General features: G+C 50.2%; 1 protein-coding gene across 8 annotated transcripts in view; it reads left to right on the top strand.

The window, feature by feature from the left end:
* Positions 1 to 209: 209 nt before the first annotated feature.
* Positions 210 to 18,093, top strand: part of Gfra1 (GDNF family receptor alpha 1) — a 231,741-nt gene continuing 213,857 nt past the window's right edge. For 2 of the 8 annotated variants that reach the window (XM_063281839.1, XM_039101762.2), the window contains exons 1-4: positions 723 to 842; positions 1,439 to 1,724; positions 2,598 to 2,891; positions 4,058 to 4,141. In XM_063281839.1, the coding sequence (XP_063137909.1) occupies positions 1,685 to 1,724; positions 2,598 to 2,891; positions 4,058 to 4,141 (418 nt within the window). In that variant the 5' untranslated portion in view covers positions 723 to 842; positions 1,439 to 1,684. Of the gene's footprint in view, positions 587 to 722; positions 888 to 1,169; positions 1,332 to 1,435; positions 1,725 to 2,597; positions 2,892 to 4,057; positions 4,142 to 18,093 lie in introns of those variants that run through there. The other 6 variants (XM_008760514.4, XM_039101759.2, XM_039101768.2 and 3 more) reach the window with 5 other exon arrangements.

Genomic DNA, 18,093 nt, shown 5'->3' with positions numbered 1-18,093 from the left:
GGAGAAAAAAAAACTTTGTGTTCGAAAAGGTCTGGATGGGTTGTTGTGTTGCACTAAAGAAAGAGCCCTTGTGCACTGAAGGGGGTGGGGGTGCGCAGCCTCGGCGACTGCGGTGGCGTAGCGCTGCGGGTCCTGAGCCTGCGTGCGGGTTGGCCTTGGGTCCTGAGCCTGCGTGCGGGTTGGCCTTGGGTCCCACCGCCAGTCAGCCTGTAAGTCTGCTGTGGTGGACAGTAGAACTGGGCTTCACAGAGGAGCCGGCCCTGCGCCTCCGGGCGGCCGGAGCAGAAGCATCCTGAGGGGCCTTTAGCCAAAACCAATCTGGGCACGCTACCCTCCCACCGCTTCCAATAACCGCTGACATCCCTACCGGGCATCGAGCCGGGGCGGGGAGGTCTGCTCAGAAATCGTCCTGGCCAACTCTATTCTCCGAGCTGTAGCAGATTATGGCATTTTTTTTTTTTTTTTACCTAGCACAGAGAAAGTGAGGCCGGAAAGAGAAAGAGGAGGCGGGGACACCCCCAAAGAATAAATAAATAAACAATCACTGGCTACTCGCTGCGGCTGGACACGGGTCAACTGGGTCCAGGTTGGTGGCATTTAGAGTTTTCTCATTCCACTTGAGAACCCATCGCCACCTCCCCTCCAGCCATCCCTTTCCATTTTGCCGGCGTCCTCCAACTTTGGGGCTAGGGGGGCGCTAGTGGTGCGGGGCTGCACCTGCTGGGGCGTGCAGATGCTGTGGGCTAGCTCGCTCTCCCGGGGCAGTGGTGTGGATGCACCGGAGTTCGGGCGCTGGGCAAGTGCGTGTGAAGCACGGAAAAGGAGCCCAGGATGAGCGGCGGGTAGGAATAGGGGCGCAGAAGCCAGGTTTCAGTTCCAAGCGGGAGGTCAGTTTCCTCTAGCAGGACTGCCTGGGAAAAGAGGCTAGTCCGGGGGAGGGGATATCGGTAACTAGGGTGGCGATCGGCGGCCGGGGGCAGATGAGCTAGAACGGTAGTGATCGAGCCAGCAAGTGAGTGGTCGGGCGGGAGCCAGGAAGGGCGGCCAACTTCCCGGAGCCGGAGCAGGGTCTTGGTCCAGCGGGGTTGGCTAAGGAGCCTTCGCCGCCAAGGCTCCGACTCCGGGCAGCGCCAGCTAGCTTCCGGCGCTTGCTCGGAAAGTAATGGTTATTTATTTGCTAGCGTTCAGATTCTTGGGCTGTGCGCGATAGCCTCCAGCTTTGAACGTTGGGAGCCCTAGCGAACCTCTCCAGCTCCAGACCCCGGGTTCCTGAGCTTCCTCATGCTCGTAATAGATGAACTTGCACCTCCCTCTCTCGGACCCGAGTGGGGGTAGCGTTGAGAAGTCCCCCAAGGCGGGAGCGGGGGAGGGGAGAGGGGCGGGAGCGGGAGGCTTCAGCACTCTGGGCTCTCATTTCAAAGCGCGCTCTCCCTTCCAGGTTGGGTCGGAACTGAACCCCTGAAAGCGGGTCCGCCTCCCGCCCTCGCGCCCGCCCGGATCTGAGTCGCTGGCGGCGGTGGGCGGCAGAGCGACGGGGAGTCTGCTCTCACCCTGGATGGAGCTGAACTTTGAGTGGCCAGAGGAGCGCAGTCGCCCGGGGATCGCTGCACGCTGAGCTCTCTCCCCGAGACCGGGCGGCGGCTTTGGATTTTGGGGGGGCGGGGACCAGCTGCGCGGCGGCACCATGTTCCTAGCCACTCTGTACTTCGCGCTGCCACTCCTGGGTAAGTCGAGGCCGCAGTTGGCTTTCTCACCCAGAGTCTTTCAAAGGGGGTTCCTTGCAGCGGCCACTCCAGAATTGCGGGTGGATGCCGAGAGTGTGGGTGGAAGAAGTTTCGCTAGGGGGTGAAGAGGTTCAAGAATCCCTGGGATTTGGAAGCGGTGATGGCGCATCTTTGCGCGGTTGATTTTATTTTACCGTGTTTAAAGGGGGGAGACCCCAAAACAAAAGCTAATAACCCAGTCTGCTGGGGAATTGAGGGGTCCTAGGCTTCCATCCCGGGGGCGTTGGTCTTCTTTGGAAGTGGCAAGGATCTCACTGAGACGCTCCGGCAGGTGGAGTGTGGTCGAATACCGCCGGGGTCGGAAGAGAGCAAACTTGGAATGGAAAAAACTTTTCTGGGAATAAGGTCTCTGCGCACCCGCCGGGCAGACTGTGGAACTCATTCGTCGTTCGCCCAGCGCGCTACGGGTGCCAAGCGCCCAGCCGCGCTGTTTAGCTGAGTGCCCTTGTGCCCGCTGCTGGCCAGGAGACACTGCAGCCTCGGGTGCCTGGGGAGGCGGGGCAGTCCGCGGTTCAGAACTGCTTCTGTTTTGGGGCGCTGGGGCTGCGCGGGATCCCTAGAAAATCCGGCTAAGGCAGCCAGTGGAAGCTGTTACTACCTTCCTTTTGAGCCAGGGAGGGGCATGATGGCAGGGGATCCAGTGGTGAGAAAATGGTCACCCCGAAGAGGGGTGAACCAGCTTCCTACCTAATCCGCCCCTCAGAATGACGGTGGCTCTATCATGCCCTAGGCGCCAGCCCTGCCCTTCCTGGACCTGAAATCAGGGTACCCATTTGTCTGCTGGACTCAAGCGTTCTTCTGTTAACACTGTAGATTTGCTGATGTCCGCCGAGGTGAGTGGTGGAGACCGTCTGGACTGTGTGAAAGCCAGCGATCAGTGCCTGAAGGAACAGAGCTGCAGCACCAAGTACCGCACACTAAGGCAGTGCGTGGCGGGCAAGGAAACCAACTTCAGCCTGACATCCGGCCTTGAGGCCAAGGATGAGTGCCGTAGCGCCATGGAGGCCTTGAAGCAGAAGTCTCTGTACAACTGCCGCTGCAAGCGGGGCATGAAGAAAGAGAAGAATTGTCTGCGTATCTACTGGAGCATGTACCAGAGCCTGCAGGGTAGGCACTACTGCCCCCACCAGCATGCTGGGCTTCCTCTCCGAAGGCCAGAGGCAACCTCAGTCCGGTCGGTACTGGGGCTAAGCTGGCTGATCTCATCCTCTGCTCACTTCTCCCAGCTGCGGAATGAGGACCTTTCATTGGCCCCTAGGGACAGTGGCAGCTGGTGTTTGCTGCAGCTGACCAGTTTTGTTGGAAAATCCACAAGGGGGGTGGGGGACACCCCTGGGACCCCATTGACCTTCCTGAAACCTAGTCAGAACATCAGAGTGGGGACCCCTTAGATTCTGCCTAAGGAACCCACCTCTCAGCTGACCCGAGGCTGTCACTGCCTTGAGAGAGTAGAAGTTCCACAGAGGCAGCTCCCCTGGCGTTTCTTCCTTCCTTCCTTCCTTCCTTCCTTCCTTCCTTCCTTCCTTTCTTTCTTTCTTATGACGTGAGATAAAGAAGTATTACAGAGCCAGTGAACTCTGCTCTTTCTTCTCCCCCTCACACCAGTTCAAAGATACGTGGGTGAGAAGCCATTTGTCATTTTAGATTAGTTGGGTTTTGAACCAGCTGCTGAGGTTCAGCCACAGTTAGCACATGAGCAGCCGTCACGACTGCCCGTTCCAGTGGGATTTAGGGAGTCTGCACGTGGACCTCTGAAGTATCCCACATATCAGTTCCTCACTGAGACTTACTAATGTTGATAATACAGAAGCCTGGACTGTCAGCTGCCACTTCTACATCTTAGGAATAGCCAGCGTCCCTGCTTGCAGGCCACATGCCTCCGTTTTGGGGGCGCTAACAGAACTAGGGCCTCTCCCGGGTCACCTTTCTTCCATTGGTTCCTGGAGACCAAGCAAAGTGTGTGACGTCACTGGTTTTTTCCTCTCAGATTTCAATTCCTTTGCAAAGAGTGGGAGAGTTTTCTGGCAGGCATGGGGCTGGGTTCTTCTCCAGAATTTTACAAGGTGCTCTGGGGAGAGCGAGGACGACAAAGGCAGAGGAATATGAGAAGGAAATAACCATATCCCTAAACACGCATGTGAGATCTTTTGAGAGTTTCAGCATCTCCTTGGTACACAGACATAACAGGATTAGGGATTCCAGCTGAGCAGCGAAGCCCTGTTTGAAATATGCCTGTTTTCCAGAGCTGAGCCCCATCTTCCTGTCATTTCTAGGAAATGACCTCCTGGAAGATTCCCCGTATGAGCCGGTTAACAGCAGGTTGTCAGATATATTCCGGGCAGTCCCGTTCATATCAGGTAAGCAGATTTATACTTTCCACTACGATTCCTTTGTCGGCCTGACTCTGCTAGCTTGCCCTCTGGCGAGAGATTTCTCATTCTGTATAGGTCGAGGGAGGTTCCTGGGAAATCGGAAGTAAGGTGCTGATAGTGAGGAGGTGGGCCGTATAGCCATGGATATCTGAGTGGAGAGCAGTTCTCAATGAAGTTAATGCGCTGTGGTGGTTTGGAAGAGCCTGGAGGGAGGTGACTGCATTGACTTAAAATAATAAAATAAAATATGATTGGCTAGCTCTAGGCAGAGGGAGCTTCTGTCTAGGTGGCAATCAGATTCCTGTTGGCTGCACCTTGCAGTGTGTCTCTGTGGAGTGGATCTGCTCCCAGGATGCCATTGCCTTCAAGAGGCAGTGGAGATAGATAGATACCTTAACCTGTAGAGGGATTGTGGGTAGACTAACTTGTTGCCTTGGGTTTAACAGCTGACACTGATCTGAAACGAGGCGTTTGTTCACATGTGTTCTCTACCTGATTCATTCTGAGCGAATGTGAGCACCTCCGAGAGGAAACGCTCCCACCCAGTGGCCCTTTTGGCATGTAGTCATCACCCCAGCCTCGGCTTACTTGGGCTTTCCTTCCCGTTCTGCATTCAGTTCGGAAGTGAACGGGAGTTTAAGAAATAAGTTCCTTTCTCATGGTGTTTGCGCTCAGACAGCCCACCTATAAGCGGCAAGGCGGTAATTCCTCTCGAGGAAATACAGATTCCAGACTGACACCGCCTTCATTCATTTACAGCTAAGGCATTTTCTCAAGTACGTATCACCCCCTACCAGTTACACGTGTCTTGGTGGTTGAACATGATGGTAGTGTTGGATTTGATTCTGAGAGAGATGATAGCTTGTCAAAGAGAGGCTTCTGGTATTTTAGATGCCTTGGGCTTTTATGCACAAAAGCAGAGGACCAAGGGAACGTGCACACACTGACATTATAGGAACGAGTTAGATGTGCACTCATTGGCCAGATACCCATTGGACACCTACTGTGTTCTCACTATCGCAGTTTTTGGCTGTGAGCCAGCTATCATCCTGGCCCTCATGAATCTCAGAAGCAGCTGGTGACATTTACTGAGCCTTAGTATATGCCAGGCATTGTGTCAGGAGCTCTTAGCACTGTCTCACGCCCTGTATGGATGGGCAGATTGAGGCCCAGGGATGACGGACAGCCAGTCTGTGATCACACAGGTCAGAAGTGCCGAGCTCAAAGCCGGGTTTGTTTGGTGGCATTAAGGTGTTTATTGTTTTTCATCTGCCCGATGTTGGCACAGACTGGCACTGTGGAAGTCAGGTTGCATCTAAACCTATTGAATCAGAGTCCGCCTTTTAGCAAGATCCACCTCAACAGGTCCTTCTGAATATGCTTGAGATGCACGTCTATGTATGGTTTTCTCTTTAGAAGAGCTCGCTCTCGCTCTCTCTCTCTCTCTCTCCCTCCCTCCCTCCCTCTCTCCCTCCCTCCCTCCCTCTCCCTCCCTCTCCCTCCCTCTCCCCCTCACCCAAGACTGAATGACTGACTGGAGTTAGACATGAGACTGTAATTTAGTATCTGAGACCTTCATGTCTCCTTAATTCTCTGGTAATTTTTACTCTAAATCTTGACTGCTTTTCTCTGCCCTACAAGGACAGTCTTAAGCAGTGTGTGTGTGTGTGTGTGTGTGTGTGTGTGTGTGTGTGTGTGTGTGTATGAGAGAGAGAGAGAGAGAGAGAGAGAGAGAGAGAGAGAGAGAGATGCATGCATGAACAGTGTGCTTTCAAAGAGGCAGCTTTGGACAGGCTAAGATGGGGTGCAGCTGATGAGGTGCTGGGAGCCTGACCTCTGACCTCCTTTGTGCTTCCTACCTGCTGCCTGCCATGAGAGCATCACTTCCCACTGAGGGCTGGAGGGTGTGATCCACTCCAGAAATAGGCGCCATTTTGATTTAATTTCAGAATTGCTGTGAGCTAAGTATGGGGCTTTGCACAGACTCTCACCCCTTCCCTTGTCATTCAGCTCTTCTTGGTACAATGAGGCAATTGGAGTACGTAACCTCCAGTTCTCAAGTCTGTGGTTCTGAAGGAAGACTGAGATCACCCCCCCAATTCCTCCCCAGTGCCCCAGTAACATTTTTAAACAGCAAGGCCGTTCTGGGGTACTACTACTGACTTGTCTGAATTCCCTTAATGAGTATGAGAAAGCTCTTCTGCACAGACCAAGTTTCACTTCTTCATTTATTGGACAAATGAACTTGGGCAGGCCTCTTTCCATAGCAAACAGGATCGTGAGTGTGTGAGACCCATCCAGATGAGTACCTAAAAGTCATAATGAATTAAGCAGAGGCGGAAAGGCTTCCTTTGGAGCTTCGATTTGGTATCTCGGGGGCATTGGACTTAGTTAGGTCCTAGCCCCAGAGAGCTCTGACCTTTGACAGTGACTGTGTTCCTTAAGTGGATATAGTAAAGCCGAATGGAGCCTTGAGGGGTTTGAAGTCATTGAGTTTGGCACATTAGTCGGTATGGCCTCTGTCAGCTGGAGGCTGAAGCAGGATAACAAATGTAGCTTTTCCTGGTTGGATCCAGGGTGCGTAGAGTATCTGTTCTGTGTTGAGCTGGCCTCTGAGGAAGCCAGGACGGCTGACTCCTACATATGAAGTAACCACCAGGGATCTTGTGTTTGCATTACCGTGCCGAGTACGAAACCGAGTACGCGTGTGAGTTGAATCTTCCCACTGACGTGATTGAAAGGCTAGCAGTAAAGATGGCTCAGTGATAACTGTATGAACAGGAAGAAGTGAGCGTGGGTCCCCAGCACCCCCACATAAGCTGGACTGAGTGATGGACAGCTAGAATTTCCGCGTTGAGGACTAGACGGCTGAGGCAGGCAGATCCTAGGGACTCTGTGACCCCCTAAAGGACGTGTTCCACTCTCTTTGGAGTCTTCAAACGCAAAGCTGTCTTGCTAACCGTTTAAAGGCCTTGTGGGGATATTATTACACGTGGCCTAGAAGGAACGAGGAAAAGACAACAGTAAAATATAATCTAAAACATTTCTTTTTTCCGAAACCCGAACCGTGGAAAGGAAATGGAGCCGCCCGGTTAGGCCAGTATGTCAGTGGACAGTTGGCCGGCCTCCGCTTGTGTTTGCCCTCTAAGGCATAGGAAGAGGGACATGAGGAGCTACTTTCACAGCCAGTGTGGTTTCTAAGGGTCTGGGGCCTGAATAACACAAGGGAGAAAATGAGCCAATGAGAGAGAATGTTGGAGTAAAGGAGGCGGGGCACGAGATGGGGCGGGACATGAAGAATCTCCTGGGAGCCCAGATACTAGACTTCAGCACATAGTCTCCTCTCCTGTCTTTGCCATAGCCTTCTATCTGTTAACCCTGGATCTGAAGGGAGGGTGTACCCGCTGGGATTTTTCTTTGACTCTTCAAAAAAGGAGAAAAATGCACGGAGACCATTTGACAGTGCAGAGGGAGCCAAGAGAAGCCAGCGGGGTCGTCTGGGGGACGAGCTATGACCCGCTTGGGCAGAAAGAGAAAAAGAAGCCGCAAGGGTTTAGATATTGATTGGAAGCTTGCATTTTAGGGAGAGTCAGGAGTTGCCGGGATTTCCACACATAGAGTCGAAGAAGTGTATAGCGAGGTGTAAGAAAGCCAGGAGGAGGTGTGTCAGAGCTGAGACCTCCTTTGAGACTGCGTCACCTCTTCTCTGTGGCCTGTGGGTGTCAGAGACCTTTCCAGAAATGTCAGAGTTTTAACTTTGGCGCCTGAGTAATTGGGAATGGCTTCATCCAGGAATAAGATGTGCCCAGACTTTCTTGGGTAAGGATTCGCATCATTAGCTGTGCTTGCCATTTCTGATACTGTGTGCTGTCATTTTTATGTGACTACTTAAAAAAAGAAACTTTGCCCATTGGAAAAAAAGCCTTAAGTCTAGGATGTCATCCATGGGTCACAAAAGAGTCTCAGTACCTTTTTGCTATTCTTCTTGTAAACTGGAGGGAGGGGGGATGACCTCTCCCATTTATTCAGTTCTTGATTCAGTTTTAAAATGTATTTTTAAAATTTTATATGATTCTGTGTGTGTGTGTGTGTGTGTGTGTGTGTGTGTGTGTACATATACATATAGGTGCCCAGGGAGGCCAGAAGATATTGGTGCTCTTGGAGTTGGAGTTACAGGAGTTACAGCCACCTGGTGCGGTGCTGTAAGAGCAGTTCACACTCTTACTTCACACCTGGTGTGGGCGCCACAAGGGCAGTTCCCACTCTTACTCCGACACATTTCTCCTGCCCTTTTGCCCAGCCTCCTGAAAACATTCTTTAACGGCGCTGATGGTGTACTTCAGAGCCCCAGTACGGCTTTGCTAGTCTCGTTGTAGGTCAGAGCTACACGTTCTGATCCCGGTCCACAGGGGCCCCTTGTAGCCTAATCTTGCTACCCTCCTCGAAGCCCTGTGCCCTCTTTCCGTTCGAGCTCCCTACTAGGCAAACCCTTACCTTGTGTATTCCATCTGTGTTTGCCCTCCTGGGCCTTTGGTCGTGGCCTTTTTGCTTCAGGAGCATCTAATAGTTCTTCAAGGCTGCAATCAGATTGCATCTCTGAAAGTCTTGCTGGATTCCCCCAGACAGGCCCCTCACTTAGGACTCCTCCTGTTTCCTGTGCTTTTATGTTTACGGTAGCTGTTAATCATGGCACGTGTTGAGAAGACTATTTATGTGTCCGTCTTTCCCACTGGAAGTCAGTGACTACTTGCTATGTTCTGTGTCAGCTCAGCGGCTAGCGTCCTTTCTGATCCACAGTAGACGTTCTATGACCACAGGTGGCTGATTGATCGGGCAGTGTCCTCGGAGATCTAGGCCAGTCCTCTACTTTTACATACAGTCTTGCCGAGAAGGTAAGAGATTTGGCCAGGACCATACTGCTTGAGGTTTGCTGGGGCACTGCGGTGCAGAAGGATAGGTAGCCTCTTTTTGCTGCATGCCCTGGACGTACCCTATCTGTTCTGGGGAACTCTTGACACCTGCTATGTGGATGATTCAGAACCTTCTCTCCCACTCCGGTCCCTTCCCAGCTCTGAAGCAATCTTGGCAACTAAATGGGGCCATCTAAACCATCTAGTATGGCTTACCTTGAACCTAGCATGCCCAAAATGGACTCATTATCTCTTCCCCTTGTCTCCCTGTACCCTCTCTTCCCGAGTCTCTTGTCTTATACAGCAGGTTATTGGATACCCAGTGTACTGCAAACAAACTGCGAGTCCCCTCCAGTCCTCCGCCATCCCTGCCTCATCATCAGGACCGACTCCAGGCCCCGAGGAGGCAGGAGACACCAGTCCTCTTTGGCATTGCTCCATCCCCTGAGTTTCCATCTCGTTTGCTTGAGCTTTGCTTTGGCCTTGACATTCATTAACTTGTGTCTGGTTTCTCCCAGGATCATCTGGCCTCTTCCCCATCAGGTGCCCTGTTGACCCGGCAATTCGTACCTGTTTCCAGCCTTACTTTCCAGACTTTTCCTGATCCGTCTGTCTGTCCCCATGTCCTGTGTCGTAGATGAGGCATGGTGACCATCTAGTCTTCTGTCAGTGCTCATGGTAGCTTCACAGGGCCACCCTAGATAAAGAGGACACGTGCCCTGAGCGTTCAGGCACCCAGGTGACTCCTGGTTCCACCCACAGCATGGACACCTTGGTTATAAAATCAGGGAATGGTTGCATCTACTTTATAAGTTCTTGTGGGTCAATGATGCTTTTATGTAAAAGTTTTAGCAAAGTGCCAGGAATATCTTTGGTCCTTGATACATCTCCCTCACTTTTTAACTCACCGTGGGGGTCCTTTTGGCTGTCATCTCTCTCCTGACTCTGAGACTGGGCCTCTTTTCCATACATGATATCCTGTAATCAAGGGACTGGAAAAAAAAGAACAATCCTGAACCCTCGGCAACATAGATGCTAAGTCCGTGTCTGTCTCCAAGGCTCTGGGGGACAGCCTTGCCTCTCGGTAGCCAGGCATGGGGTTTGCTAGCCCTTTCTGGAGGGCTCTGCTCATGCTCAAGTGCCTACTGCTGCTCTTCCTTGGTACTCAGGCTCTTTGTTAGCTGAGCTTGTGGAGATCGCCCGGCCCAGGAAGGGAGCTCTGCTGTGCTTAAGGATTCTTGTGATCAACTTTCCCTTCTCAGCATCACGACCCCCATCTCTCCCACCCCACGCCGTAAATCTCCCCACAGCAGAAGCATTGCTGTGTCCTTCGAAGAGCATGTCTGGGATAGGGGAGAGACTTGAGATGGGGAAAACTTCCCCCTCCAAAGCTAAGTACATCAGGGTTCACTTTCACAGACCACTACTTTTGGGTTTTATTACCTCCCTCCCTTTCCTGTCCTCCTTCCCCCCAGGCAGCCTGCTTTTATGGCTGAGATTACAAACAGGCTCGAAAAGAAAGAGATAACCAATCTCAGTCGGTTAAGGGAAGCCTTCTAGAACATGTAAACAACTGTGTTAAAAAAAAAAAAACAAACAAAAACAAAACGCAAGCATGGGTTTTTTTCTCAGTTTTCACTTCCCTCGTTCATTACCTGCCTGGTGACTTGAGGAAACCGGGTCTTTCTGTGTCACTGACCGTGTCCTGACAGCAACATCAGGTTATTTAGATCAAGTGTGAACGTCGATAAGTTTCATGAGTAATGCATAGGACATTGTGGTCTCTGACCCTTCATGGCAGAGGCCTACATGCACCAGCAAAGAATGGGAAGGTGGGGACAGCCACATGTTTTGAATAGTGTTCCTGGAGGTCCCGCTTTAGAAAAGGGAGATAAAACATCAGTGAGTGACAGGTAATTGCATGAGCTGAAGATTGTTACAAGGTGCAAAATTATTTATAGCCAATACGTCTGCCCTCATTCCTTCTCTTTAGACTCCTGAAGTATTTCTTTCTGTCATCTCTTCATATTTTTTTTTTGGCCTGTTCTTTCCAAAGGACACCTTACACCTTTTTTTTAAAATTGTTGTCTGAAACTCTGAAACACAGTGCCGAATTCGAGAGAGAGAGAGAGAGACAGAGAGAGAGAGAGAGAGAGAGAGAGAGAGAGAGAGAGAACGAACACCAAGTGGAGCAGATATGTTCACAGAGTGCTGTAGTCCAGGGTCAGGAACCTGCTAGCCTAACCCCTGACTATCTGGGGACCTTAGGCTGGTGTCTACCTTTCCTACTGGCCACAACTGCCTTTAACTGTGGGAAGAAGGCAACAGACTAGGTTGGCCTGTAACAGATTGCTGCTCTTTCTTAAAGAGTCTTTATTGACTCATATACCTGTATAGGCCTTGATGTTTTCCATCATTTTCCTTGTACAAAAGAAATGGTTGATTGTGACACACACACACACACACACACACACACACACACACACACAGGCATATACGTTGTCTATATATGTAATATGATTGAGTATGTAGTTTATAAACCATGATTTAGTCCATTGGCTAAATGTATTCAGAGAAGTTCATGGAGAATAGAAGGGAAAGAAAGAGGAAGCCAGATGTGAGTTTGGCAAGACACAAGCTGTAGGCTTATATTTAAGTAAGTCAACCGATCGCAAGGGCCCCGTTTGTTTGACAGGGATAAACAGAGATGCCCTGGGCATCTCTTGAAGGTCATTCTGGTCCAGCCCTCTTATTTTATTGATAAGAAAACTGAGAGTTCCATAAATTTATGGGACAGTGGAACATAAATTGTCAGGGACAATGATGACAAGCAAAATTAGGTGTGTGCTCGCTTTTAAATTGCTATTTGAAGCTCTCCAGATCCTGGCACTTGGCTGCCTCCCTTCAGTCGTCCTTGACCTGGTCAGGCCCCTGTTCCCTTCTGTCTCCCTTGGAGGAAGGTGAGTGCTACAGCAGGGGCTTGACTGGGCGTAGGGGCAGCTGACCACTGTTTCAGAACAAGGGTTAATTAATTGGTAGATCCCTGGCAGCAGGACCCAGTAGCCACAACATTAATGTTCATCTTTTGTCCCTCTTCAGAGTTTCTGCCGGGGGTGGGGGTAAAAATAAGAAATTACTTGTAGCTTTACGTCCCTTTCAGCCCACAAACCTTAATCTTTCATCTGTTGTTTTTTTTTTTTTAAAGAAGCTAACCACTTCCTGTAATTTAGAGACTCAGTTAGCTGGGTCAGTGATGGGAATGAATGGGTGATTTGCATAAGGGGCTAATTTATTATGTCCCCTGGGTATTTCTTCCATCTCTCCTCCATTCTAATTAACGTTCTAAGGGGGCCTGTCACCATATCAGAAATTAGGGGTGAAAGCGGCCATTGTTAACCTTTCTGGTGACTTCCACCTTCTCTGATCTTTTTTTTTCCCCCCCCAGAGCTGGGGACTGAACCCAGGGCCTTCCGCTTCCTAGGCAAGCGCTCTACCACTGAGCTAAATCCCCAGCCCCTTCTCTGATCTTTTAACCGTTTCTCTTGGTGCTGGGATTTCATTTAGGGCTGCGGAGTCCTTGGGGAGCCCTCTAGGGGCTGTGCCCTTTCGTGACCCGGTGTGGTAAAAGTCCAAATGGCACAGCACAGGAGAGCTTGCCTTCCTCCGGCAGAGGGACTAGAGATGCATAAAGCATCTAGGGCTGGGCAGGCTGGCACACACGCCCTCCGGAAACTAGAAACGCGCCCCGCTGCTTACCACACAGAGGTTTGGGCACACTCCTGTATCTGCCTGCTCTGGGATGTACACCGACTGTGAGTGTGCAATTCTGAACGTCTATCTCATCCATCACGGTGCCTCCAAAAAGATCTTCCTTGACAAGTGCTCAGTCGGTCCCGGCTATGACGGAGGCAGAGGCAGCTGTGTGTGACACAGCCGAGGATGGGAAAGAGAACAAGCAATTTCTTTGAAAATCAATTGTAATTTACTCTTGCTAAATCGGCAGAAGGTCCGCCCTGCCCGTGCATTAGCATATGACGGACTTTTAATCATTTGGTCAACTGGCCTATTTTTGGTTGGTCCATCTGGGACTCTGCCGTCTTCAGCCCACATGTGCTCCGGGTCTGTTCCCTTTTTTAAAAAGGGGATTGAAAGGGGAGGGGTCTTTGACTGAGAAGTCACTGCTGTGTGTCTCTTTGCCTGACAGCCCAATCAATATCCACATTTTGCTCTTGTGCCCCAGCCCACCAATGGTGGGTATTGTGCTGTCTGATTTTTGAAGGGGAAATTTGAGCTCAGAGAAGTTGGGCAGTGCTCTCAGGGCTAAACAGCCTGTACCTAGAAGAGCCCACACTCTGTTCCCTTGTCTCCATATAGCCCTCTTTCTGCTCTTCCTGCTGGCATTTGAAGCATAGATCTGGCTTCTCTATTCCGAAGGAGAAATTTAGCCCACTTTTCCCTTCCTGTTCCCAGCTTCTCTTCCGGTCTTCTACGTTAAGGCACTGTTTGACAAAGGACCTTTAAAGTTGAAATATAAGCCAGTATCTGTTATTTTAGTATTTGGCCCTGCATTCTGATGGGTTCTTAATTGAGACCCGGAATCCAGAACACGCACGCTCGCTATTAAAACCATTCCGGCGGAACTGCAGAAATATTAACCAAAGAAGCAATTTCTGCGTTCTCTCCTTTTTCACTTTTGTGTGAGGCAGGAAGCTTTCTAAAGTGGAGCAGAATGCCTGGGGCCAGTTTTTGTCATGTTGTCATATAAATAGCATTACACAGTGTAAAGAAAGGAATACAGAGTTGAGTCCCACTTTAAGGTGACCTAATACGCTGTTCATTCTTCATTGTCTTCCAGAACGCTGGCTGGCGCCCCTCCCCTTTAGGTCCCTCCCCTATAGGCTCCTCCCCTTAGCCCCTCCCCTTTACGCCCCAGCAAATCGCCCAGAAAGAAAGCACCTCGCCAGCTGCTATTCCTCTTGCCTACTGCACATTGTCATTTCGCGAACACTTAATAATGTATGAAAATCAGTATTGATTGCACTGTTGGTAGGAATAGACCAGCAGGTTTCTTAGAGCTCATGTTTATGAAATGGTTCATTGATCCCTGTTCCTATGAGTTTCAAATAAACCCTTGATGAAGCAGAGGCCGGAGATAGCTAGATCCTGAGGCGTGGGGGGGGGGGTGTTCCCCAATGGAGCCCGCCTTTTCGGAGCATAGGAGTGGCATCCGAATGGGGAAATGGTGATAGAAACTCTGAGCGTACTCCAGCTAGAAATGTGCGACCTTGCCGTGGTCTTTCAGGAGAAGTAAGGACAGCAAGTGAGAGGTGAGACACAATGTCTAGGCGTTTTATGGGCAACAGCTTGGGTAATCCTTGTTGAGTAGGAGGTTGGCCTCACTTGGTGGATGTGGTCACTGAGACCCAAGTAAAGTCCACCAGAGTACATACACCTTCAGTTGTGGCCGGGGCTGGAAAGATGGCTCTGTGACTGAGGTGCTGCTCAAACATAGAGACCAAAGTTCACATCCTTGGAACCCAAGTCAAATTCAGGTGGTGGGCATGGCAACCCACATACAATTCCAGCTTTAGGAAGCTGAGACAGAGGATCCCCAGAGAAAGCTGACCAGCAAGACTAGCCACATTGGGGAGTTCCAAGTTTGAATGAGAGACCCTCTCTTAATGAATAAGGATGATTCCTAACACCAGCCCCTCTGACCTTCACATGCATGTTCTTGTGCACACATGCACACATACGCACACTGCGTGCACACACACACACACACACACACACACACGAATGTGGAAAAATAAAAATTAAGCTGTGGCAGAGCCAGCGTTCTTTTGTATGAAGTTGGCTCCAGGATTCATGTGGTAGCCTCCATTTACATACATGTGCAGTGCTATGTGTCCCATGAAAGTGTAGTATATAACCTGTGTGAAGGACTGGTAGGTGGTTTTCACTGAGTGACACATATGTAAGTATTTGATATCTGTTACCTGTGTCACACATATATGTAATAAACGTAACACATGTAAAATCACATATATTACACATATGTATATATAGCCCAGCCTATGTTATATATAATAATGACACATGCTATAACTGTATTATGAATCACATGCTAATTAGGTTATATGGAATCTATTATTATACTACATATGTTTATTTTTATTTCAGAATTAGAAAAATTAGTCAGTTGGGGGAGGTCTTATGTTTCAGTTTTTCAGGGTGATAGAATTTTATTCCTGCAAAATTCGTTCACAGATATTGGGGCTGAGGGAGCCTCGTGGTTTGGAGTTAAGCAGACTACTTCCTTTTCCCGCATTTTCAGAATTCTCTCGCTGTTTTGTGGGTAGATATGAAGAACATAGTGTACGGTGAGTGACTAAACCCCAGTGAGGCTTAGCGTCATCCTGAGGAGGGAGTAATCATTACATCGAGGGAGGGACTTCCCTCACTCAGATTGTCTTACCTGACTTGATTTCTTTGGTTGCTCACCCTTTCCTGTGTCCTCCCCCCCCCCACTCCCTTCCAATCCTGCCTTCTTTCTTTCATATCTTTCACATCCATGACTATTTAGAGCCCTCGGTGTTATAGTGGGTTAGCACAGCTGCCCTCTGTGCTCATGACTTTTGGGTTGGTTTTGTATCCCCCAGAGTTTAACTAAGACTGTCTGTGTGACCGTGGGTTTGAAACTGTCCATCACAGTCTGGTGGGCTCAACAGGGAGTACAAAATTGGACACTATGGGTTGGGGATTTAACTCAGTGGTAGAGCGCTTGCCTAGGAAGCGCAAGGCCCTGGGTTCGGTCCCCAGCTCCAAAAAAAAAAGAACCAAAAAAAAAAAAATTGGACACTATGCGCCTCCCTCTCCCAGAATCTGTTAGTTGCCTGTATTTGTGGCAGGGCCCTGTAGACTCCTCCCCATTCATAACTGATGGTTGGAGAGGGCATCGGGCATAAGAAAGGCATAAGCAAGGGCCTAGCAAGTCTGGGGTACCCATTTCCTGAGAGCACCAGGCACGAGGCATGCAGGGAGTAGGCTGGGTAGAGAAGCATGTACTTGTCCTATCTTAGAACTGGGTAAGGTGAGAGCCGCGCTCCCTGGCATTGCTGACATTTTCAGTCTGAACCATAAGATATAGCCTTTTTTTTTTTTCAGCTCTGTGTGGCAAAATAGCAGACATTTTACACGTCTCAATAATATAGTTTGGTGTCATAAAGCAACAGAAGAATCCGGATACTTCCTGACTAGGGAAGGCCTTGAGGCCTGCCGTGGGAACACTCCCAGTTCAGAGTTCCCCACAGGCAGGTGAAAGAGTCAGGAACATCATGCTTCTGCCTCAGCTCCTGTGGAGGCAGAATATGCACAGGTCAGGTTCATGTTGCTTCTCTTAGACGTATGTGACTTGGGGCATGGGGTGGCATAAATAGAGGGTTCCAGAACATGTCTGTACCTCCCTGGGTGGTCCCAGGAGCACCAGGGCAGACAGACGGCTCCAGGAATGAATGCAGGGTGTGGAACCCTGGGGAGCCAGACTGTGGTGGAGGGAGTTTAGTAGAGACGATCTCTGACAGTTGTTCTGTGGAGCCTCACATGGTGTGGCTAAAAAGAAGAAGCCTCTGCTGGTGGCCTCTGGGACTGTGCTCAGCCTGGACCTCTGGGACAGTGGCTTCTCTTCAGTCTTCCTGTGTGTCCCACCCCAACCCCAGCACCACCTTCTGTCCTGGGCTCTGCTCTCTCACTTGGAGAGAACTGAGTAAGTACCCCAAGGTTCTCCAAGTAGGAATTTGGCCTGATGGTATGGGACACCCACTGACCCCAGGGGATATATTGCAAGGCAGGATGAAGAGGGTGGACTGAGACTGCAACCAGAACCCGCCCCCTGCAGTGCAGAGAAACCTCCCAAGCTCTCTCTGGAGTAGGGATACCATTGCTTCAGTGACCTGGGGTGGCCGCAGGTGGTGCTGTCCTTGTCTCTGGCTGCTCCCTAGAGGGAAGATACCCAGAACCTGCAGCATCTCTCCATGGGGATGCACCAAGAAGGCCATCTCAGTCCTTCACAGGGTGGGAGTGGGGGAGGGGTGGGCATGAGGTCTCGACTCTAGCAGAATGCAGTGGGGTAATGTGCACCAAACTTGCAGTTCACATAGCTGGTTTGAATTCTACATTCCAGCAGTCTCTAGTGGTGGGAGTGTAGGTAAATAATACCATAAAACCTAGTTCTGTCTGTTAACAGGTACCAGAGTATCCGGTTCACGGGGTGTTGGAGGCCATAGAGCCCTTAGCATGCTTTGTCTTTCAAAGCGGGAGGCAAGCACTTCTAATGCCGTCCTGGTTGTTTTTGTAGTCAGCTTGACCCACACTAGAGTTATGGGAAGAAGGAACATTGATTGAGAAAATGCCCTCATCAAGTTGGCTTTAGGAAAGCCTGCGGTACAATTTCTTCATTGATGATTGATGTGGGAGGTTCAGCTCACAGCGGGTGGTGTCAACCCTGGGTGGTGCCAGCCCTGGGCGGCTCTTCCTGGAAGTATAAGAAGGGTATTTGAACTTGAGCCTGGAGCAAGCCCATAAGTAGTGTACCTCCATGGCCTCAGCTTCAGTTCCTGCCCTGGCTTCCCTCTGAGATGAGTTCTAACAGGGTGTGTAGGCCCAATAAATCTTTTCCTTCGCAGGTTACTTTTGGTTGTTGTGTTTATCATAGCAGGAGGAAGCAGACCAGGATAAACGGTCTTCTTCTGTGCATCCTAATCCTTCTCTTCTCCTGCCTCAGTTTGTTAGCCTGATAGATGGGTTGAATTGAAGAAGAGGAGGAGGAAGAGGAGGAGGAGGAAGAGGAAGAAAGGGAAGTAAGCAAGCTTCAGTTGAGTGTACTTTAAACAATACAACGTCTACTCACGACACAGTAGCAGCCCACCGTTGTCAGAAGCTTTCTGTGTGCCAGCCACTGTGCTAGTTCATGGGGAGGTGTTGGTGAGTTAGAGTCTAGAGTGGGTGAAGTGGCCTGCAGATGGGGTA

Source organism: Rattus norvegicus, chromosome 1 (genome assembly GCF_036323735.1).
Source record: "Rattus norvegicus strain BN/NHsdMcwi chromosome 1, GRCr8, whole genome shotgun sequence".
NCBI lineage: Eukaryota > Metazoa > Chordata > Mammalia > Rodentia > Muridae > Rattus > Rattus norvegicus.
The sequence above is the reverse complement of the archived record's forward strand: the minus strand, read 5'-3'. Positions and strand labels throughout refer to the sequence as shown.